This window comes from Penaeus japonicus, unplaced genomic scaffold, assembly GCF_977035675.1.
Source record: "Penaeus japonicus unplaced genomic scaffold, GWHDUDI00000001_assembly GWHDUDI00000017, whole genome shotgun sequence".
NCBI lineage: Eukaryota > Metazoa > Arthropoda > Malacostraca > Decapoda > Penaeidae > Penaeus > Penaeus japonicus.
The window spans coordinates 26,826,015-26,851,014 of NW_028234419.1; the positions used below are offsets into that span (position 1 = coordinate 26,826,015).

A 25,000-nucleotide genomic window follows, 5' to 3' on the forward strand; every position below is an offset into this window, starting at 1 on the left:
CAGCCAAATCAGCCTTGTTGTTAACGTATTATAGAACACTTGCTTACACTAGTGATGGAGCTTGAAGTCAGTACAAAAACTGCTATCACCAGAAGGTTAATGGTCTTGATGCAGAATAGCCTTTTTTTGCAAGAACAGATGACAAAAGTCCATGTGATGGCATGGGTGGCATATGGGTGATCTGGGGAAAAAAATCTGTTACAGATCCCTCCAGGATAGGCATGTTTCATGAGGTGGGATTATTTTTGTGCACCATTTCTCTTTTTGCTGATATTACAAGCTATTGATTCATTTAGTGATGTAATTAGGGCATTATGTTAAATGCTGATTAGTATCGCAGTGCTATTATACCATATATAGTCTCTTATATTACCATAAGTCTAGGAAATTAGAGAAAACATACAACATGCTTGCTATCTTCCTGGGGAGAGCAGCCATAGGCCTAGGTTCACCTCGTTCTGAATGGGTTGAATTGATAGTTGGTTATCACCAGAAATGCAAGCAGAGTACCAAAATCATAATAGCCTTTCCCTGGGGACACTGCCATCATTAAAAAGAAGTTGCCACCATTTATCTAGTGGATGTTTGCTATGGTATACTGTATATTCATACCATGTATAGAGAACCACTTTTTGATAACATGGGAAAAAAAAAAAAAAAAAAAAAAAAAAAATGTTTTTGTTCCATTTGAGCAATCTATGGCTACTCTTCATAAGTAGCCATAGGTGATGCTCTAGACACCTGAAGGAAAGACGTACAATTACGTGATCATAATTTTATTACAACAGTTATAGAATAGTCCATAAGATGAAACTACCACCAACAATGTGAATAAATTGTCTAGTCTTCAGATCCACTTGATTACTAAGTAACTATATTTGTTCGTTAATTTTTTTAGATTGATATTAGATAGTTCTTTGTTATTTGTTTCTTCAGTGTTATGTATGGTGACGTAACAGGCTGGCAGATTGGTGTTTACTGAATTATTTTGGTCGCTCATTGCAACGTAGATACCATTATCTTTATAGATAAGTTTATTCAAATTGTGTCAAGAGGGATTCTTTGATAAGAAATCTTGTAGCTTAGGAAATATTGTCATACAATGCATTTGAACAAGTGATTTATATTGCTTTACACTTCATGGTAGTTTGACGGAAACCCTACCTATTGCACAGATCAGCTACAAACGGCCAGGGTAGAGTATTATAGAGGAGATATAGGTTTCACATTAACCCAATGGGTGCACTAATTGCAAGTGTAGGATTAATAACAAGGTTGACCACTTGAGATAAAGAATTAAAATGCAGGGATGTTGTCCTCCTCTCACTGTCTCTGATTCGGGACAAGCAGATTATTGTTCTTGAGTAAAAGGATAGAAATAATAAAGATAATTAGGCTGACTTTGGGATGCATTTATAGGAATTAGTTAATTAGTGAAGATATCCTACATTATCAAATTTTTCTTTTTTAGTGACTGAGGAACAGGGGGTCATAATATAGGCTAATCAGTCAGCTTAGGCTTTTTATTAACCCATTTGCATCAGATGATGTGCTATCACATCATAGGAATATTTTGCTATTGTCTAATGATGTCCTATCATGTTTTGATCTCTCCCTCTAGATGTCGTATCATGTTTTGATCTCTCCCTCTAAATACACATTATACATAGTTATATATGTATACACTCACTGCACTTACATTTGTGTATAGACACATTGTTCTTGTAATATTTAAAAAAAGAAAAAGAAAGAAAGAAAAATGCTTCTCAGCATCCCGTAGAATTGGGCGGGTGTAATGCACTCTGAGAGGCGCAGTGAGATCTTGCACTTGAAGGCTTGTGTGTACTTGTTATTTTCACGGCGGGAGCAGCATTTGGTAAATAATCGGCCCGGCTTGAAAAGGTTAAGGACAGTTTTATGAATGATCAGATTTAAAAGGAAAAATTACTAGATACTAAAAAAAGAAGGTAAAAGTAGGAAGTAAAGTGAAAATTATATATTGTCCCTCATTCAAAGGATTTGGTTGTAAAGCTGTTTGTTAGCTTATTGATAATGTAGACAAATAGACTACTAGGTTAACCCGTTAGCGATGGTTGACAAGATATCACGTCAAGTGGTGGCAGCGCCAGCCACCAGGAATAAGATATTTTGTCAAGGCTATCTTCCTGGCTGGCGCAAAGGGTGATCGGGTGTATAGTGGCTGAGGCCAGTGCGGACAAAAATCCTGAGACATTAGGCTTATATGCTTGAAATATCCTGGCGTTTCGACCATTTTGAGTCATAACAGCCTGATCATTAATGGGTTAACAAAGGATCTGCAGTTAGTGCTATGCAGCATGTATAATTACTTTGTATTCCTTTATTTTTTTCATTCAACTTCACTGAACTATTTAGAAGGAATATATATAGTTATTCCATTGTAGAAACATTTTCATTTCTAGTACGTATGGGTCATCTGGTAGAGTTTCAAAAATGATATGATGATAAATGAGAATATTATTGCTATGGGCATGTTGGACTGAGATTGCCGTAGTTTGTTTTGCTAGGAATTCATATCCTGATCTTATATATGCTTGATAATGTTTCCTTGTATTGTCTCCTTCTGAGAAACTCAAGGAAAGGGGTATATAGTTCTCTCATCAGTGAGCAGAAAGGCATAAATTGCTTTAAATATTTTGGTATATTGATGAATATATTTGGCTTGCGAGTACACATGTATTCCATATTTGTCATTCAAGAGCTTGTGTTACATACTTCAGATATTTTCTCATACTTCAAGTTTATATTTTGTCTAGCCTTGAAAAAGCAGCTGGTTGGGGATATTTATAGGAAAGTAATTGTTTTACTTGATGTAGAATATTTTATCAGAAGAAGGTAACATTTGTGGAAGAGAATGTAAGATTTGGTAGTAATTACAAAAGTAGAAAAATTCAAATATATGCTTTTATCTTTATTTTTTTATCGTTTAGATATGAGTGTGGTTTTACCTCATAAGTTTGTCCATTTTGTTAGTTTGTTTGTTGCCTTGCTATCACTCAAATAATTCCCACTTCTCTGGCTTGCCCTCTTCCATTCTTCCTTTCTTCATACTGCACACTAGGAGTTATTTTCCTTGATAAAGTTTCTGCTTCTAAATTGTTCTATGTGTCTAAAGGATTGTTATGTAGGCTGTGGCTGTTTTGTGCACATGATCCTTAACCCATTGCGGGCCTGACGACCTAACTGGTCATCAGGGCAGGCAGTCTATGACACTAACGTCACCAGCTAAAAATTAGAGGGACGGGGAAAGAACTTTCTCCACCCTTCAGGTAGCACAGACTAGTCCAAACAATATTTTTCTGTAAATCCATCACAAAATGCGGGTTTAGGGTGACTTTGGAACCCTGTAGCTCTGGAGCTAGTGCCATTACGGCATGACTATGTGCGCACTTCAACTGTGAGCAGATCCCGATGTTGCGTTACGTACACATTGACTCCTGTCTTTTAGGCCTAATCGGTGCCGACATGTCTGTCATGACACTCTTATGCAATGGGTTAACCTATTCATGCTGGGTAATGTGAATATTTTGCTCCCGCTGGATGAAGTCCCTTTTTTTTTTTCCCCCTATGATCACTTTTTTCCTCTTGCATGAAAATAATGTAAATAAATGCAAAAAATGCAGACAGTATCAGTATTAGGAAAATCCAAGCCCTGGCTTATATATTTTTGTTTTCAAAATACAAGCTAGTTACTCCCTTAGTTGTGTAACTAATGCATCATACTAAATGCTTAATAATTAGTATCACTTAGCTGATATATCATAATTAGACTCGTATATCAAACCACAAGTCTAGAAAATAATAGAAAACACAACAGATATGAGTCAAGAAAGTGTTAACAGGTATACAGTGTTCACTTAACACTAGTAGAAAGGGAAATGGAAGGACGAAAAGAATAGAAAATATATCAAAATAGATGTAATGTTCAGTTTTATTGTTTTCGTAGAGGCTGGCTTCCTCCCATTTAATTTCCAAATGAGTTGGGCTATTTCCAGTAAAAATTATGATGAAATAAGGATGCTAACTGATCGCAGTCTCAATTTCACTTCTGCCACAATTAGTATACTCATCATTTTGACTTCAAAATAATTGATTGTGTTATTTGCTACCAACTATAATCTATTACTGTTCTTTAATGTCAAGTGGGACTCTTGAATCATGTGATGCTAGGAATATGCTCTGTCTACTTTTTTTTTTTTTTTTTTTTTTTTTTTTTTTTTTTTTTTTTTTTTTTTCATAAATATATCTCCACAAGTGCTTAGTCATTAAGGAGCTAATTACTAGGCCTACCTTGACCTTCCCTGTTTATCCTGTTCCTTGTATTTTCAGGAAAAGGGTTTTATTTTGTCATCATTACATGAAAAAAGTACCTGCTTTCAAAGAAAATTCAAGGAACGGGCTAAATGTTTCAAAGAAAATTCAAGGAATGGGCTAAATAAGTAGTGTTAGGTAATCATAGTAATTATATCTGTAGTGAGTAAGTACTTGAGCCATCCGTTTGTTAAAGAAAGATGAAAAAAATTACGAAACAAAATTATAGTGAACAGTACATGTACAAATGCACTCAGGGCATCAGTGGTCTAAAACTGAGAACCAGAGATTTGTTGGGATAATTATGCTTAAGCAGGAATTGCCCCCATTTATATTTCAAGAAAGTCATGAGTCATGTGTTAGGCTGTTGTAAACAGTTGATATAATTAGTGCTTTATTAACCGTTTCATGAGGTCAGAAGACTCAAATTGCATATTTTTGTTAAAAATACAAGTTAGTTATTCCCTCAGCAGTGTGTTACTAATGCTTCATACTAAATGATAATTTGTATCACTTAGCTAATATATAATATTTAAGCTCATTTATCATATGAAAAGACTAGAAAATGATAGAAAAAACATTCAAACATACCCTGGCCTGTCTTGGAAGGGTCAACTCTGTGATGCTCCATACAATAAATTTGTCTATAATTTTTCATCAGCCTTCAGGAATACACCATCAATTTAGAACCCTCTGTGAGCAGTTTGATGAATTTGTCTAAGTTCCCTTATCTCAGTGTAAAGCAAGTAGAGGCAGGTTTGTTAAGTCTCAGAGCAGCCATACTCTTTCAACTGGTGCTACAATGCATGTGAAGTTTCTTTCCTACTTTTCTATGAGTGAGTGAGTCACGTGATTGATTAATTGTTATAAACTAAAGGAATTATTTAGGTAAGTGAGGTCCATATGATTTAAAACAAAAAAATATACAAAGTATCAATTAGGGGCAGTAGTATGGTTCATCAAAGATTAACCCCTTCACAGTAGGGCCTATATTTGTGAAATGCGTCTCCCACTGGCTAAATATCAAGTGCTCAAAGTGACTTGTGCGAGATCTCTCCAGCATGACGCTGGGGTGATAATAGGATGTTTTTGTATTTATTTACATTATTTTCACAAGTGAATAAAAATGTGCCTATACAAATGGAGCTCCTATGATTATATACTTTCTTAAAGATGTAAAGTGTATGATTTGATGGAGATAATCAGAACATGATATCACATCACCCAGCGTGGATGGGTTAGCTTCTACAAGCCTGAAATTATGGGGAGGGATTATGGAATTGGGTTCTTGTGCTTATGAATCACACTTTAGTTTTGTGGCTATTAACAGTACACATTACTCATAGCCGTTAACAAAAGGTATCATGTTTTGGATTCATCAAAATTGCCATTGTGGTTTCGAGAAAATCTGTTCATCTGACTTCGTATTACTTGTGTAAGGAGATGATTTTATGCATACATCTAGAACTGTATTAATAAAGATGTAGAAATATCCTACTATTATTTGGAAATGATAGGTTGAATGAGGTGTGTATTACTCTGGTAACATGGAAGTATTTTTAAACATTTTTAGCTAAAGAAATGAAATTTTGAATGGAATTATGCAGTTGAAACTGGCATCTGGTCTTGAAATGAAGATATGATTATCATTGAATTAGATCATGAATGTACAAGGAACAGGCCTTCACATCACAAATATGCCTTAGATTTTATTTTATCATTTTTATAAAACTGCAACCCAAAAATCAAATCTCATTTTGTGAATATTAGCAAATTGTCACATATCTTACACCATTGGAAATGGCTTTCAGGGTAATTTCCACAAAAATTTGATACCAGAGCAAGTTATGAATATTATGGTGGGGTTGATATATTGCAATTTTGGGTTGGGTTGGGTTGGGGAGGGGGGATTGGTAATTTTCTTTGCTACTTTATATTCTTCTGACGTGTGTGTGTGTGTGTGGGGGGGGGGGGGGGGGATAGATAGATAGATAGATGTGTGTGTCTGTCTGTCTGTCTGTGTTTGTGTTTTTCTTTTTATTCCCTAAAGGAAGATGTTTGTATTATTTAAAGGTGAGGTGATTTTATTTTCCTAAAAAGAACAAAAAATGAGTGAGTCAGCAAGTCAGTAGAACATTAAGGTATGAAAGCATGCATTGCACAAATAGTTAATGCTAAAGGAAAGACTTTGTTTGTAGGCATTTATAAAATTCATGAAAACAAAGATTGCAAAGAAATGTTAAATTTTTTTTGTCGAGATTGATTTAGGGAAGGCAAAGTTAAGAGAACATTTTCAATATTGTAATGGATATTTAGTTACACTGTGACAATTTCTTTTTGTGATTTGATTGTTACTGTTCTTCAGCTTTGATTTGGAATCATGAGGTTAATTAATTTTGTCCATTTGATAATAGTAAAAAAAGATAATAGTAGGAAATATCTTTTATAGGTGTGTGGCCTTAGGCAATGTAAATCTTTTCCCCCCATTTTCATTCTTTTAACCCACTCATGACGGGGGCATTCCAGCCTTGAATGTCACAATGCTGGGGCTTTTGAGCGCTTAGGCCTAAATCAATTAAATGGCTGGCACAATACTGTGCCGCCTGGCCACTGGGCTTTTGAATGAGTGGTACAGTACTGTACCACCCGTCCAGAGAGGGTTAATCTTCTTGAGTTGATCTTTTCTGACTTTCATAAATGATAGGTAGCTATGTATCGTTAATGGCTTATATTGTGATGTGGAACTTGGAGACGGTTCAGTTTCACACTAATACTTTATTTACTAAATACATTCTCAAGTTTGCCAGATAGTAATTTTGGATTGGGATAGCTTGTATAGATTAATTTAATGCATCGTTGATATATATTTTTATTTTTTCTCTCCCCCCCCCTCCAGATTCTTTATTTTGAAAAAAAAATGTTGTTAAAGAAAGTGTTATTCATACAATTTTTCTTTATCCTTTGACTTTTTTTGCCATCTCTGTCTTCCAGTTCTGGGAAAGTGATTTTGAAAATGCCAATTATGTAATAACTTCAGCACAAAGGGATTGAGTTTTCTTAACCCATTTGTTGTGTTTGTGCCATTGTTAAAATCCAAGAGTAAATTGTTGGTAAGAGGTGCAGAAAGGATAAAGAAGAAACAAATCTGGACAGGCTACATATATTCTTTGATTTTTGTTAATAACACTTTCTTGGTGATACACATTCTTTAATTTTTGACTAATGTTATTTTCTCTTGATTTTCCAGTGGGTAGCCCAAGCAGCAGTATTAACTCGCTACAGTCATTGACGCAAACAACAGGAGGGTCTTTGGCAGGAGCAAAACCGTTAGTTCCTGCCCTCACGCCCAGTCTGGCTAACTATTACAATGAAACCCTCATTTCACACGTACAAAACTGGCCAGCAGAGAGTTTAGAAAAACCGGTGAGTTGTGTTTTTGTCGCTTACTTCTAGTTATTCTTGGGTTAGAGATGGGGATGATGCAGGGAAGGGAGTCTTAGATGTTGTGAATTGAATTTTCATTTGATTTACATCTTATTCAGACATGAGATAGTAATTATAACATTGATTTCATGTTGGTCTTTCAATCAAGTTTTATTTTTTCTATTAAATAATTACTATATGTATATGTATGTTTTTGGTAATAAGGTGGGCATTGAGACGAATTTGCAGTCCTTTTTTTTCTTTTCTCCCTTATTTTTCCCAGTCCTCAAAATTTGCCCATTCAAAAGTGGCAAATTTAGAGTGAAAGCAAAAGCAGATGGTGTGAATTATTCGCACATTCCTTCTTCCTTGTGGCTTACCTTGAATAGCATGATGGCTAGCTATAGTATTATAATGTATTTATGTCCCCTGCATTGCAAAAGCTACGTCTGTTATTTATTGCTAACAAACATATTTGTTTTGACTTTTGCACATTTTATGCATTGGGGATAGTATTTGATTGATATGCCCCAAGAATTTTTCTTTCTTTCTTTCTTTCTTTCTTTCTTTCTTTCTTTCTTTTTAGTCCTGTTCCCTATTTGTCTTTCATTTTGATGTGACACTGTAATATTATTGCTCAAGTATCCCTTTGAGTCTTAGTCTTCACTCGTTTTAAACCATTACCTTTCTCTCTATATGATGCAACAAATTTTATCATTTTTTCTCAAAGTTATATGGTATTACAATAGTATGATAGATAAATTCTGTAATAGATCTTGATTGACTACAAAGTGCTTCCTCATAAGATACTGGTATACAAGCCTATCACAAACCAATATGTTGCAAATAGGGGCAGTGCTTAAAAAACTTTTTGTTAGTAAACCTATCATGAATAAATTTCAAACATGAGGATTAGAAACTCCAAACATGAGGATTAGTTTTTCTTTCATGTAGAGGAATTGATAGGTTATGCTGCTAAAATCTTTCAAATGTCAATTAGCTAAATTAAGCTAGTATATCCAGCATTGCTGTAAATAACCAAGCATTAAATTTATGGGATTTATTTCTTTTACACTAGCATAATAATTTTTTTTATTTCAACAGGCACAGAGATTAGCTGAGGAAGCTCATTCTGTTGGAAGTCTAGTGATGACGCGGGTATCTGCCGAGCTCAAGATGGCACGGTCCCTGGTACGACTGGCAGAGATACAGGCTACACTCCATGAACAAAGGTAAGCAGTCCAGTCTTGAGAATCTTTTTTTTTTTTTCATTCATTCATTCATTCATTCATTCATTGATTGTCTTTAGTTAGCCTGTTTTTGTTTCTCTTCTCTTTCAGAGTATACCTTATCTTTATCATGGTATTGTTACTTTTTTCTTTTCTTTTCTTATCTCTTTCTCTTGTCTTCAGTTACCATGCAAAGGAAGTACACATAAGATGTTGATTCTTCTTATATCTCTACAGATATCTAGCTAATTCTTACTCTGTTGATTATGTTTCGATACGACTTTCATATCTCATTTACTCAACAGGTTTTCATGTATATTTGATGTGTCGTTATTGTTTATAGAAGAATCTAATAGATGATCTGCTTTTCCAGGATACTTTTTCTACGTGCTCAGAAGCGAGAACTTGAGGAGATGAAGGCGCAGAATTCCTTCATGAGTGACACATAGTGTTGGGCTGCCTGTGATAGCTGCCTGGGTCAGTTGTCTGGATGTTGACATGCCTGGGATTATTTATAAAGTGTTATATTTTCTTAATCATGTACTGGATGTGTGAACATTGGTGAAGTCCAAAGTGCAGGGTGTGGCAGTGAGGTGAGGCCCGAGTCCTCCCCTCGTGTGGGTTGTGGGCGAGTGCCGGCACTAGCATCATCACGGCAGCCAGTGCAGAGATGACTGCTGCCACGGGCCAGGGTAACTGCCAGCTCCTCACAGGATTCACCAACAACCTACCGTCCTGTGTCTGGCCCGGCCTACCCTGGCCACCCTCCACCGATATCCCCAATGTCATCTATGTTTCTCTGTGATGAATGACACAACTAGACACCTCTGAAGGCTGAGCCTGTACACTGAACAGCTCTGCTACGTCACAATGTAATACCGGCTAGCCAGAGGCTGGCACTGTATCACACTCCCTGGGGTCTTGAGAATCACCCCTTCGAGCATCATCTGTCCCGTTCCCCTTCGTCACTCTCACTCTGTGTTCCTTCTTTGCTGGCTGACTTGTCAAGCCCACGTGGATATCTGGAAGTCTTGGCAGAGCTCTCCAGCCCAATAGGTTTGAAAAAAAAAATAACAAGAAAAAAGAATTGTTGTCTTATTGCTTTACACATTTCACAACAAAACACTAGTGAACCACTCCTCTTACCAGCATGTCACTACCGGAAGGATGTCACGGGCGGCTTCCACCAGCTCTATTCCAGCGTCTAGGGAATAAGTTGGGCGAAGCGAGCGGGGGTGACCTTTCTGTCACGGTAGCAGTGGTACACAGAACTTTTACCTATTTACTATCAGTAGATTCTGGAGAGCGTAGTTGAATTTCTTAACTGCTTTCCGTAATCAGTTATCCAAGTGTAAGTCCTGTGAATGTGTTTTGTGTTCTTGGTGACTGTCACATGGTCCCCAGGGTTGGATTTGAGGCAGTGTCTCGAGCATTTTTGATGCTGACAGATTAAATGTTATTTAAGTCATTGTTTTTGCTGGCTAATCTGTATCTCAGACAGTCTTTAAAGTTCCAACTGGGCTGTGAAAAGTTTCATTGTCATGTTCTTTACCAGTTGTTGATATATCTTCTTCAGGAGTCATATGTTTAACTAAAAACTATGAATTTGTAGATAAACCGGGTTATTATTATAGTCACTGTTATTTTCATAATTATCTTTACTTTGTTTCTCTGTAGAATTTTGGAGGCCATTGTAGTGACTGTAAAGCAAATACTTCATTGTTACTTGTTTTTCATTGATTTTTCTATTTTGTGTTTTGATTTCCACCAACACAGCCTCTTTATTTTACGTGTATTCTTGGTTTTATTTTTGTAGTGGTATTTGTGATTATTATTTTTCATTCTTTTTTTTCCTTCTTTCTTTATTCTTTCTTTTTTTACGAAGAAACATTTTTCAAAAGAAATAAGGGGCTGATATTACTAAGGATATCTAGTTTTCTTTCAAGCAATGTGATTTTCTTTCATATCATTTATTTTCCCATCTTTATCTCTGTTTCTTTTCAACTTGGTTGCACTGTCAATTATTCTCTAATCAGTTGACACGGTAACTAGTTTCTCTTTTCATCCTCTCTTCATCAGGACTTGCTGTTTCTCACAAAATTATGGGGAAGTAATTGACAATTAGAAGCCAACCATCTGTAAAATGAAAAAATCGAAAAATGAAAAATAATCCAGTGTGATGAGCCGGCTCAGCGACCACTCCAAAGTCCAAGCATTGAAAAAAAAAAAAAAAATGGTTGTTGGGTAACTTATTAATGTTTAGTAAGAAAGAAAAAAATAATAATAATAAAGCAATTTCTTGTTCATTTCTGGTAATGGGAAGACAGATCTTCTCCCCCCTCGTTTTGGTTCACAGTTATCAACATGACAGTTTTTGTTTGGGGTACTTTTAAGAAGAACGAAAGTGTTCCAAAGTGGTTATCGTCGTTGTATCTATCCATCCCCTTTCGGGAGCGAAGGAGGGAGCAATTAGGCGGTGGATAGAGTGAAGTGCACACAGCGAAACGAGCCGATTGGAGAGAAGACCAGACAGAGCTTTGTCGGGAGAGCTAGATTTCACGTCTTCGAGCAAGCTTGGCAGAAACTCGTACCAGCCACGATATCACAAGAGAAGAGAGAAGGGATAGTTTCACAGTGGGGAGGGGAGGAAGGGGAGGGGGGGAAGCGAAGAGGAAAGAGGAAATGTAGTAGTTAGGCCGAGGTCTCCTCCCCATTTGCCATCGGTAGATTATTTGAAAGGACAGGAAAACATGGTGCTAAATTAGGACAGTTATTGGGGTGTGTTGTTTAGTACTGACTGTGATGTGGCCAATATCTTTTCCTTTCTTATTTTCATTATAAAGTGTATAGCCTCGTAATTTCCTTGTGGTTTCACATGATCTTCTCTAATTGTTAATAGTATTCATTCTCTTTCTATTTCTTTCTCTCTTTCTCTCTTTCTTACTTTCATTCTTTCTTTCTTAACTGCAGATTGCATCACAGTTTTGTGCTCAAGAATATAAAGTCTGTTTATCTATGAGTATTTATTTATTATTATTATTTTTTTATCCGACTTAACTGCCAAAGACCAAAGGACACGTTTTTGTATTGTAATTACTTCTTTTTTTATTATTGTAATTATTTCTGAAAAAGGCTAGTGTTTAAAAAGGATTTAATCCTTTTTTGTTTTTGTTTTTTTCTTTTTCACCCACCCCCTTTAGTCAGGTTTTAAGAATCCAACCCCAAATAATTTTTCATTTTATTCATTTTTTTCTTTTCTATCACAGACATTCATTAGTGGTTCCTACACAGCAGCTATCACAACATTTGGATTATGTAAGGCTAATAGTTTATCTTTGCATTCCATTTTCTACACCAGATGCTTTTTCTCCTCCTCTTGTTCACATTCTTCATTTTCTGTGTTTGCTTCCCTGATATTCACAAACAGCAGTGTCCGGTATACCCTTCCCCCTCCCTTTGTATTATCAGTTCAGTACTTCTTTTTTTTTTTGGAGGACGCCTCATATTCATTTCACCAAACACTCGAATAAATTTGGTAAAGAGGAATTTCCAAATTCTTTTTACTTCCAACCGAACACAGTTGTGACTGATCTCGTTCCTTTGGCATACCAGTTCCTTTTGATTCTCTAGTGCGCTCAGATGATGCCACTCGCTGTTTCTCATCCAAAAGAATTTAATATTACCCTCTTTTTTGTTGTTGTTGTTGATCCTTTTTTTTTCATGATGCTACATGGATATATATGTATATATATACCTCATTTCTTAAATTTGTTCCAGTTAAGTCATGTTGGGTTCCTCATAATGAATTCATTGCCCAAACTTCTGCTCATTTTTCAGTTTATTTTATTTTACTTGCTTTATTATTATTTTATTATTATAATTATGACATTGTGATTTACCCCTGATTAATTTTACCTAACCAATCATACACTGCAGTCTAAGGTATGGGCATGTCAACATAGTTATGCACTTCAGGTATGTTTCCATGTTCCCGTCATTAAATGAGGGAACCAAACATTCCTGTGGAGTTGCGTGTCTTGTTGGCCGGCCCGAGTTCACCCAAAATCAAACATGGGTTAGTTAGGATACCTGTGGCCCATGGCTGAGGTTAACAAGAGGCTACGGATTATTTATATATATAAAGGGAAGCTGTTGGAAAGGCCACGTTAAGTTGGCCTGAGTCCACATGCTTGTACATAAAAGTGTCTAACGTAGAGGTTCTCAGTATATGTAGGTTTTGTACAAAAAGAAAAGGGGGGCTAACATTCTACTTGTGATAAATTAAAGGGTAAATATTTAATGCATGTATCCGTGCCCCTGGTGAACTATGCAACCCAGTGCTGGCTGCTGTGTTCAACTTATCAGTCTAAGAGAAGTTTGCTTTAATATCTCATCATTCTTTCCACATCAGAATCGCATCCATCTGTACACAACCTTGAAATCTTCATGCCATATTTTTTTTGTTGATATGTTTGTTTCCATTGGATTATAGGGTGGGAGGGGGTAATACCAACCTAAGACTGGGAAAATATAAGGCTCACATATTTGAAACACGAGAAATGAATAAGAGGATATATATTTATTAAAATTTGATGTACTGATTAATGGCCTCCAGCCTGGCTGTGATGACAATGGTGTGTGTTCGTTGCCCAGCTGGTGACCAGGCTGACTTAGTGGACCTTTAGAATCAGATGTTTTACAGGACACAGATTCACTGTTTGTGTTGGTCTCCCCTTTTTCAACACTTGCTTTAGGCCAATTAGCCTAATTTTGTAAATATCATTCCTTCTAAGAAAGGTTAAATAAAGCTGAGCTCCAGAAAGATGTTTTTCTTCTTCGCCTTGCCATGGGTGTCCCTACACTCCTAGTATTAAGATCATGTTGCATTTATACCGTAATCTTAGCAGAAATACTAAATGCACGAGAGAAGTGTATAATCACATTTTACCTCTTGTCTTCGACTAGAAAAGAATTGAGGTTTGTTGGCAATATAAGTACCTGAAAAAAATATAGTAGGGATCATGGAGTATTAAAAATGTTTACCAGAGTCCAGATAATAAATGTGTGGCCGAGCTGCACATAGTAAATAAAAGGATACTGTATCTTTCTAGAAATGTAATTGGATACTGAAATACGTATTACGGTTTGTAAATGAATGATAATAAACTTTATCAAAACTACCAAGAGAATAAATTGTAAAGTTCTTTTGTTTGTTTTTATTATTTGCATGAGATGTAAGAAATAGGAGAGAGTTGTCAAAAAGATTTTGTTTTCCTGATATTTCATGACTTCGTATTTAGAGAAGCTATTAGAGTAATTTTTAGTGAAGGAAAATGTATATTCACAAACCTACATTAGATTAACTTTAAAAACAACCAGACAAACAAGATTTATCAAGACTAAAATGAAAGTTATTGGCGACTTTAAAACAAATTTGACCAAGAAGTTCCAAATTACTTGATAATTTGAGTCATTTAAAATGTAGCGGTAAACCTCGTTACACACAACAATAATTGGTTCGGTTACACTAAAATGATAACAATTACGGTTGGCTTTATATTCTAATGACATCGCTCACAATTCATTTAATTTGACATTCCTTTATTTCTCATTTATCTATTTCAATTACTCCTCTTAACCCATTGCCGACGGGAGATAGATTTGCTTACACAGGATCCAGGATGAGTTTTATTTCTGATCGAGGCAGCTTCTGCAACATAAATTGATTTTTCCCACTCCCTTTTAGTCACTCATTGTAGAGCTAGATCCATCTTTGTGTTTTGTTTTTTTGTGCGTTTTACTGTTTTTAGAAATTTATATCTGTCATATCACAGGTTCCACCAATTCTGCAGTTGACTAAAATTGTAGTTCAGGGTCCATATCAACTCTTTTTTTTCTTTATACTCAATGTGATAGAAGTATTACTGTTTTAGGGGGGAACAAAAAGCAACTTTATTTTTTCGTAATTGTGTGCTGTCACGACCGAACAAGAAACTTATAACCATCCAAAATGAAGAGGTAGGGAAGAGGAAGGAAACTTGTGCTTTTGACAGTGAGTGCCACAATAAAAGGCATCCATACTGGCACAGGGTCACATTGCATGCATTGGGCATGGTGTGAGTCACCTTCCTCCTCTCGTTCTGCCTGCACATCTTTCATCTGCGGTACTTTAGAGCAAGAGGTCGGGAACTTGCAATGTGCCATCACTCTATAGAGATAGTGCTTGCTAGAGACCGTAGATGGGTGCCATTCAAGGCTCTCTCTCCTGCTGGTGCTAGGAGAAAGTGGTGCCATCTAGGTTTTGTAAGTGAGTTGAAAACCATTTTGCTTAGTATTACGGCAGTTATAATAATTATGACTGCAATTGTCAACTTTACTCACTCATTACTTATAGTACAATAAAATAACATAGTGATCCAAAATCCCCGAACGCCATGACGCCCATTGTCAGGCAAGAGGTCCTGCGTCATGTATGACGAAAAAACACGTCATCCGTCGTTAACGGGTTAAGTGTAGATTTTAAGTGCTTGACAAAGGTCTTGTACCGTAAATTAAGTATTGAACTCCGGGTGTTCGAGACAGAATCCGAAATACTTCACAAATGAAGGATTTGATCATAAAAAAATCTTAGGATTTTAGCATCAACTGTTCTATCAAATTTACTGTCCAGATGTTTCGAACTATAAATAAATGATGGAAAAAAAGTTGTGCAACTCTCATGATTTTGAAATACCAAAGAGACAATAGTACAGTATTCTCATGACAAATTTTCATTCATTCCTTTCTCCGAATCACTATCTGTTATGATGACCAATACTTTATTACCTTTCTTTATTCTTTTTATTTATCTATACTAATTCCTTTCCAGTTAATGTTTTCTCATTTGCGTCCAATTTCAATGAAAATGTTAAACCTGACCTCTAGTTCTCATTTCTTTCATTGTTATCATCATCATCATTATCATTATGATCTCATTCGTCACTATTGTCCGTCGTACAATACTTCATCACGTTTCGTAAAGTCATGTAAAAATGCTATACTCAGGATGATTTTACCCAGAACCGTTTCTTATTTATTTCCATTTATTATCGCATCTTTATTTCGTCCCTCTTTCCTGTAATTTAAAGTCCATTTGCAAAGTCTCAAATCTAAATAAAACTTCGTATATGCTCGTTTCCCTACGTGAAGATAACCAGGGATCCTCTTTCTGTCACACATTCCGGACTATTTAACCATTTCTTCCCTCTTTTCTTCGTAATTTTCTCCTGTCCTTTTATTTCTGTCCACGGAAGAAATTCAGAATCGCACGGCAACAAGAATGCAACATATGCAAGACCATTTTCGCTCGTCATCAGCACCTCGCAAAACAAATTGATTAAAGAAGTGAGATTGTTTTGTTGAAAATTTGAAAAGCACTTTATGGACCGTTAAAATTCTTGACTTCATATCCCATGTCTTTCTTCCTTTCTTTACCCTCTTACATTCTCTCATCATTCTCATTCTTCCCCCTCGTCCAACTTTCTTTCCCTTTCCCTTCTACATTAGGTCCTCACCCCTCCCTCTTCCCCCTTTCATCTCTCCTCTCCCTTTCCCCACTCTCCTTACCCTTTTCTCTTTCCCCTCCCCTTTCACCGCCCCCCATCCTCCCTCCCCCCCTCCCCCATCCTCCCTCCCCCCCTCCTCCCCCCGCATCCTAACGGTAAGACTTGGCACCAAGTGTAGCGGCGTGGGGCACTTGGCATCACAATTATCCTCAGTTACTCCCGAACAGGCAAGAAGTGATAACGGTTGTGGTCGCATCTCCGCAGTGAGTGTTTTTTTTTCAGTATTATTCTTTGGATTCTTACTTACCTTCTTTTTCTCTCTCGTTTTACCTTTTTCTTTTTCTTTCCCGCTTTTTTCACGAAGGCGGGAAAACGGGTGTTCCAAGGTTTTACGGAAAGGGATGAGAAAAAGGGTGTTGTTTTATTTAAGGATATATATAATCATTCATTTACGCTTTACACATTAACCTTGTCTTTCTCTCATGCATGGTGTGTTTTCCATTTATGTTTGACCAAATCGAATCGAATGAGATTATGCGGTTTTCCAGGCCACACTTTCAAGATTTTTTATTCTCCGTGTTGTTAGATCTCGGATTTTTATTATTTTCGTTATTGTTAACATTTTATTACATGTAATTGCAAAGTAGTGTAAATAATTGACTAAAAGATAATACCGCTATGAAAACGGATTTTTAAAATCTCTTCTCAAGAGGGTTTCTAATCTGAATAAAGGATAGATTTATGGCCTTAAAGTGATAATCTGTTTTGTGGATTGGCTTGTAAAATTTAGCGTCTTGAACGTTAAGAATCTGCATAATTTTGATGAGGTTATTGAAGACAAGGTACGCGTTGTACAATTGAAAATCATGTTACGAGTTGTCAAAAAACTAAATTCATAGTCACTCAACAAAAACAACAACGAATTTTGTGACGACGGTAATAATGAAAAAAAAAAAAAAATCAAAACGATAATATTCGGCGTCGAACAATACGTGTTATCTAGACTCACAGCATTAACGCCTACAGATACACGATAACAGTAATTTAATCCTGATATCAAGCCTTTTTTCATCCGGATGTGAATGCATTCTCTCTCGAGTCGACAAAGAAGGTGCAGGGAACACAAGCTCAGAAAGGTAGAGAGTTATTTTTGTTCTTGGTCGCACAGGTAAGCAAGAAGCCATGGAGTCCATATTTGATCGCGGGTGTTTTGAGAAATTTACCTGGCTGCTTCGTATTGATCATTGTTTACTATTTAATGTTTTGTTATATCATTGATTATAAACGATTTGGATCTTTTGTAAGCGATGAGGGTGTGTTTTTAGATGTGAGAAAGATTAATTAGATTGAATTTCTCGAAGGCGTGTGTGCGTCGACAGAGAAAACTATAATCGTCGCCCAGTTGTTTTAGGTATGTAGTATTCTTGGACTAAAAGGAATTAGTTGTGAATTATATTATATTTATTGTTCCAGTAAGATACGGTTTATGAGTTCGTGAAATATTTTAGAATGCATAGTGTAAGAATGAGACTTTTCACTTCCTTGCTATATCAAAATGTGTGCTCTTGATGAAGTGAGATACTTGACATGTCAAATACTGAAACATACATACACATACACGAACACCCACACGCACACGCACACGCACACACACACACACACACACACACACACACACACACACACACACACACACACACACACACACACACACACACACACACACACACACACACACACACACACACACACACACACACACACACACACACACACACACACACACATATACACACACACACACATACACATACACACACGTATGCTTATATATATATATATATATATATATATATATATATATATATATGTATGTATGTATGTATGTATGTATATGTATATATGTATATATGTATATATATATGTATGTATATATCTATCTATCTATCTATCTATATATATATATATATATATATATATATAATATATATATATATATATATATATATATATATATATGCATACATGTGTATATATATATAAATATATATATATAAATACATACACATATATATATATATATATATATATATATATATATGTATATATATATATATATATATGTATGTATATATATATATATATATATATATATATATAATATATATATTATATATATATATATATATATATATATATAGTGTGTGTGTATTATAAATATAAATATATGTGTATATATACATATAATATGTAGATATATATTTATATAGTGCACACTTTGTGATTTATATTCCAAGAGTGCATCGAATGAATACAAAATATCAATAGCTGTGAATATCTAAGTTTACGACCACATTTTTCCCGCACGCTTTCTGTCGAGGGGTGACAGTGCCAAATGTTCCTCTGCAGCCTCTCCTGTGGCCGAACACGAGCGGTGGCACCGAGGGATGCGAAGCGAGCCAAGTTTTGCTGGCAGTCTTTGAACTGAGATTTAATTCAAGTCGTTCGTTTGCCAGTTCTGATTATATGGCTTTCATATGTTTATAGTATCTGCAGTTAATGCGTTCATATTGGGGGAGAACACGTGGGGCTTGGCGTTATGCCGGCGTGAAGATAAAAATACGTTATAGTCTGGGATTTTGGGATCTGCGGAGTCCCCGCTTCTTTGTGACCTTCGGCGCGTGCGGATGGTAGGGTTTGGCTTCGGCTTCGAGTGACGTTACTGTAACAGTTACACTACTAAGTTGTTTACAGTTCGTGTAAATGAACTTTTCGTCTTTTTATTTGGTGTCGGAAAAGGTTATTAGGTTTTGGATGTATTAGAATATGTACTGATAGAGGTTTATTCGTGAATCAATACTAAATTTTCATAACCTATCCGGACATTACAAACGTTGCTAGTTGTTTACAATTCGCAGGAAAAGAAATAACGCACTTACGCAAACATACACGTGCACAATATTTCCCTGGACAGCAAAATGAAACACAATAATCATATACCCACCTCTTGGCAGTGGCCTTTCCCTCTATATTCTGTAATGTAAACGAATTTTAATTCTCTTAAAACAACAGCCGGCATCGCCATGAGAGAGGGCGACGTGTACGAAGATCCAATCCACTAGTTTCTCTTCAGCCAAGGTTGTATAAGTTCTCTCTCTCCTCTTTTTCGTCAAGAAAGAGTGTATTGAAATAATGAGAAGACAATTTTATACTTGATTTCGACCATTGTGAAGATTATAAGGCCATGTTGTGTCATAGGCCTACTGATTCGTGACGAAGGAATTTCTCAGCCGATTTTATATTTTTCTAAGGAGGAAGAGATTTAGGAAAAAAAAGGGTAAAGTAAGCATTCATATTTTCTCTTTATTAAAAAAAAAGGTGAAGGGATATGGAGCATGTAGAAATATGCATTTTAACTTAATCATGAACACACTATATGTATATATATATGTATATATATATATATATATATTTATATATATATGTATATATATATATATATATATATATAATATATTTATATATATATATATATATATATATAAATATATATATATATATATAAAAACCAACAACAAAAACACATAAAATCATCAAATATTACGAATTACAGTTGTATAATAAGTTACAAGTTAAATCATACGAATAAGATACAACAACGAAATCATTACTTGAAAAAGACACCTGCTTATATAATGATAAATAGCATCCGGTGATATAAATACCAATGCTCGTTCGCAACACGCTCTTCATTATGCATTTTAATGATAATAATGAGGAAATGGCAACCTCGATGATAATCAGCATTTGTTATTGTCTTTGTTGTTGTTGTTTTGTGCGTGTTATGTTTTCATTATTAGCATTATTATTGTTATTATTATTATTATTATTATTATTATTATTATTAATATTATTAAGAGTACTTATTACGTGTTATTGTTATTATTATTATTATTGTTGTTGTTGTTCTTGTTGTTATTGTTATTATTATTATAGTTATTATTATCATTGTTATTATTATTATTATTATCGTTATTATTATTAATTTTGATACTGCTATTATTATTATTACTGCTACTACTACTACTATTTATATTATTTATTTTTATTTTTTATGGTAATTGTTATCATTGCTGTTGTTAACGTCATTACCTTTCATTATTGTTATTGTTGTTATTATTATTATTATCGATAGCATTATTACTATTGATATTATTATTATTTATTATTTATTATATATTATTCACATCATCTTCACAATAACTAATTTTATGATGTCTCAGTTACATTTTATTTATTTTCGAAGGAAGGTATCGCCGGACTGGCTTGGGCAATTACATGGTGATTTTATGCACGTGTTGGCTGGATTATACACTACATGTTTAGTAATTCATTCACCGACCTCTTACTCTCCTTTCTCTCTCTCTCTCTTTCTCTACTCTCCTTCCTCTCTCTCTCTCTTTCTCTCTGTCTCTGTCTCTGTCTCTTTGTCTCTGTCTCTTTCTTTCTCTCTCGTTCTCTCTCGTTATCTCTCTTTCTCTCTCTCTCTCTCTCTCTCTCTCTCACTTCCTGTCTCTTACTCTCTGTCTCTTTGTCTCTGTTTCTGTCTCTTTCTTTCTCTCTCTCTCTCTCTCTCTCTCTCTCTCTCTCTCTCTCTCTCTCTCTCTCTCTCTCTCTCTCTCTCTCTCTCTCTCGTTCTCTCTGTCTCACCCTCTCACTCTCACCCTCACTCTCACCCTCACCCTCACCCTCACCCTCACTCTCACTCACTCACTCATACACACACACACAAACGCACAAACGTCCTTTCGGTCCCATTTGTATGCGGTTTTCTTGTTTCCAGTGAAAGTTATCTGTCAAGACTTAATTCCTATAGCAAAAACAGGGAACTGTCTTAAAGTTATGATTTATCTGTGTTTCTTTTTTTTTCTCTTTCTCTCTTTTTATACGAGTATATCCTCCAAAAATCACAAGAAATATGAAGAGAGAAAGAGAAATTTCTGGATAGGCCTACAATGAGGTTTTGAGAAGGAGTAGAAAGTAGATCTGAACATGTATGGGAAGGACCGGTTGTGCGTTGAAAGTAGTAGATATAGATATAGTTTCACCATCACGTAGCATTTTTTGAAAGCTATAGTGAAGGGTAACGTTCAGAGAGTAAGACAGGAGAAGGATAATGAACTGAGATGAAGTTTAAACAGATAATAGTCATTTAATTAGGTGGAGGAGGGGGAAGGGGGGGAAGGGGAAGGGGGAAGGAGGGGAAGGGGAAGGGGGGAGGGGGAGTTAGGGTGTGTTAGAGTTTGATTCAGAGTGGCAGGAGGGTTGTGATGGGAAGGTACAGGTGACCTTGGTAAACTAGAGAGGTTCCTAGCATACACTATAGTATGTGTTTTTAGTCTGTAACATGAGGTCTGTACTATAAGGTATTGATTTTTTTTTTTGTATTTCGGATGTTGTTATTGTTACTCTACTGTTGTTATTACCAATAGTAGTAACAGTGGCGCAACTTCACTACTAATACTACTATTATCACCGTCATTATCATCGTTAGATTCATTATCATTGACATCATTGTTAGTAGGATGCTATAGACTCACGTATTTCTTTTCGGTAATCTGTTCTTAAAACATCGATTATAATTTTGGAAGATGTAGTTACTACTGCCCCATCAGTATAAACTACGGATGCTAATAACAGCGAACAGGATTCGATTTTGATTTTGATATGTTTATTCATACTATATACAGTGTATACACATGAATAGGCATAGGAACTATGCCTAAATGATTTTTACAATTCATGTTAGATTCTGAGACATACATTCTTGGTAAAGCAGATATTACTGTGACCCTGTCAATCAGTAAGCTAGGGCAAAGCTATACATAAGACATAGTAGTGCATGTATATCACTCTAGAGAGACCTTGCAATTTTATCTATTACAGGCAAAGTCCTTGTGTTTACGTAATATATCTGATAAAATGCCGTCCTCTATAAAGGATGTTGCAATACTGTACAATGTTTTACGTTCAGCGAACAGGAAATACTGTACAGTGTAAAACGTTGTTGCAAAAATGACTCAAGATGTATCAGCTGTTTTCTGAGTCAGAGATCCATGTCATCTGTGCGTCTCCTTGAACTTTATACTCGAGTCTTTACTCTGTGAAGTATATCATATTTGTTATCTTCTTTTTTCCTTCTTTCTTTCTTTTTGAGTTTTGTCAATTTGTTAATGTGTTTGTTTATTTATTTTGTAACTTTAGTGGTTGACGAAATATGTTTACGAAAGGAGAGCGTGATTACGAGGGGTGTGTGTGGGGGGGGTCTTATTTTTATTGAAGGCAAGGGCAATATTAACAAGGAGGAGACGTAAGAAAGCAGGACAGAGTAGGAGAGGGAAAGACAGAAGGGAAGGGGGGAGTTGAAGGGCGAGGACAGTAGGAGGAGGAGGAGGAGAGAGAGTGTGATTTGGAGTCAAATGTATAGGGGGAAATTGAAGCGAAAGAGGGAGAGGGAGAGGGAGGGGGAGGGAGGGAGGGAGGGAGAGGGAAAGAGAGAGGGAGAGAGGGAGGGAGGGAGGGAGGGAGGGAGGGAGGGAGGGAGAGGGCCGAGAGTGAGAGATGGAGAGAGAGCGAGAGAGAGCGAGAGCAAGAGCTAGAGCGAGAGCGAGAGCGAGAGAGAGACAAGATAATAAGTGAGAGACAGAAAGAGAAATACCAAGTGCGAGACAGACAGACAGACAAACATCCCAACATCCCAACATCCCACCATCAACACGAATCTTAAAACGCCAACCCAAAATCCCGGCATCCAATCTCAACTACCTTATCACTCTGACATAATGTGTTGTGATCTTATTGACTGATACGATGAGTACACTAGATAATCGACAGAGTAAAAGGAACAACTTCAGTTCTTCGCTAATCTTAAGAGCGTCAACGTGTTATATTTGTCTCTCTTGCTATTAGTTCATTTATAAAGAAGGAAAAAAAATCTTTGTTATGTCCCGAGAGACTATGTGAATTCGTGATGAGTTAGCCATCATGCATACAGTGCATGTCGGTGATTCAGCTCGATGCAGTGTGCTCTGGTAAAGGAAGTCAGTATACGTATCATAAGCAATGACAAATGCAAAATGTTTTTCCACAGTATATCGACAGTGACTTGTGCATTCCACGAAGTGACATTGCTAAAAAAAAAAAAAAAATAGACGTGCATATACCGAAACAGCATATCTATCTATCTATATCTACATAGAATGTGTACACACGCATATATCCACATAAGATAAATAATTAGACTAAAACCTCCGAACCAAAAGTCTACGAGAGAAAAACAATGAAAGAGAATTACTGAATAACCACGACTTAGAAAGCGGACGAGAATGTACCCAGCGGGGAGGCTCGGAGTGGCGTCTCTGTCGTCACGGCGCGGCGTCGTGGAGGCCGTGCTCGACAGCGGTGTCGACCTGGCTGTAAGTCGACTTGGTTCGGTGTGTGTGTGTTTGTGTTTGTGTGTGTTTGTGTGTGTCCCTGTGTCCCTGTATATGTGTGTGTATGTGTGTTTTGTGTCCCTGTATATGTGTGTGTGTATGTGTGTTTGTGTGCGTGTGTCCCTGTGCGTGTATCCCTGTATATATATGTGTGTGTGTGTGTGTCCCTGTGCGTGTATCCCTGTATATATATGTGTGTGTGTGTGTGTCCCTGTGCGTGTATCCCTGTATATATATGTGTGTGTGTGTGTGTCCCTGTGCGTGTATCCCTGTATATATGTGTGTGTGTGTGTGTTTGTGTCCGTCCGTATCCCTATGCGTGTATCCCTGTATATGTGTTTGTGTCCCTGTGTCCCTGTATATGTGTATATGTGTGTGTGTGTATGTGTGTGCTTATATATCTGTATTACATCATTGTACCAGTCCGTCCCAAGAGGTTATGTTTACTGCATGGCGTTCCTTTGGTTGTCGTTGACGTGTGTTGTTGATTACTAACAAGTAATATGAAAAATACATAGATATGATTATCCTTACATATTGCAGGTGGTTATGACCTTGTGTTCTTAAAGGTGAACATTAAGTTAAGTGCAGTGCTATATTGGCAGATACTTACGGAGACAACTAGTGGGAGGATTAAACGCTTCTTATTTTACATAAAGTTGTGTACCCTATTAATGAGGTACCCATGGATTCTAAATACCAACATTCATTCTATAAACACATACGCACACGCACGCACGAACGCACGCAAACACACACACACGCACGCACGTACACACACACACACACACACACACACACACACACACACACACACACACACACACACACACACACACACACACACACACACACACACACACACACACACACACACACACACACACACACACACACACACATACACACACACACACGCCGCTCTCATGATCACATAAAGAAAACAAGAGTCAATTTAAGT

The 25,000-nt window shown here is 36.3% G+C and overlaps 2 protein-coding genes across 9 annotated transcripts in view; both read left to right on the forward strand.

Annotated features, from left to right (window-relative positions):
- Positions 1 to 13,824, forward strand: part of wcy (WW domain-containing adapter protein with coiled-coil wacky) — a 31,064-nt gene extending 17,240 nt beyond the window's left edge. For all 4 annotated transcript variants that reach the window (XM_086546215.1, XM_086546213.1, XM_086546211.1 and 1 more), the window contains exons 9-11: positions 7,598 to 7,773; positions 8,878 to 9,005; positions 9,376 to 13,824. In XM_086546215.1, the coding sequence (XP_086402341.1) occupies positions 7,598 to 7,773; positions 8,878 to 9,005; positions 9,376 to 9,451 (380 nt within the window). In that variant the 3' untranslated portion in view covers positions 9,452 to 13,824. The remainder of the gene's footprint in view (positions 1 to 7,597; positions 7,774 to 8,877; positions 9,006 to 9,375) is intronic.
- Positions 13,825 to 16,713: 2,889 nt separating this feature from the next.
- AQP (aquaporin) overlaps positions 16,714 to 25,000 on the forward strand; it is a 38,201-nt gene continuing 29,914 nt past the window's right edge. For 2 of the 5 annotated variants that reach the window (XR_015191807.1, XM_086546216.1), the window contains exon 1: positions 16,714 to 16,809. Coding sequence is in view for 2 of the 5 variants with exons in the window: in XM_043020495.2 (XP_042876429.1) it covers positions 23,932 to 24,021 (90 nt within the window). In the remaining 3 variants the exon portion in view is untranslated. Of the gene's footprint in view, positions 16,810 to 17,598; positions 17,683 to 23,496; positions 24,022 to 25,000 lie in introns of those variants that run through there. The other 3 variants (XM_043020496.2, XR_015191806.1, XM_043020495.2) reach the window with 3 other exon arrangements.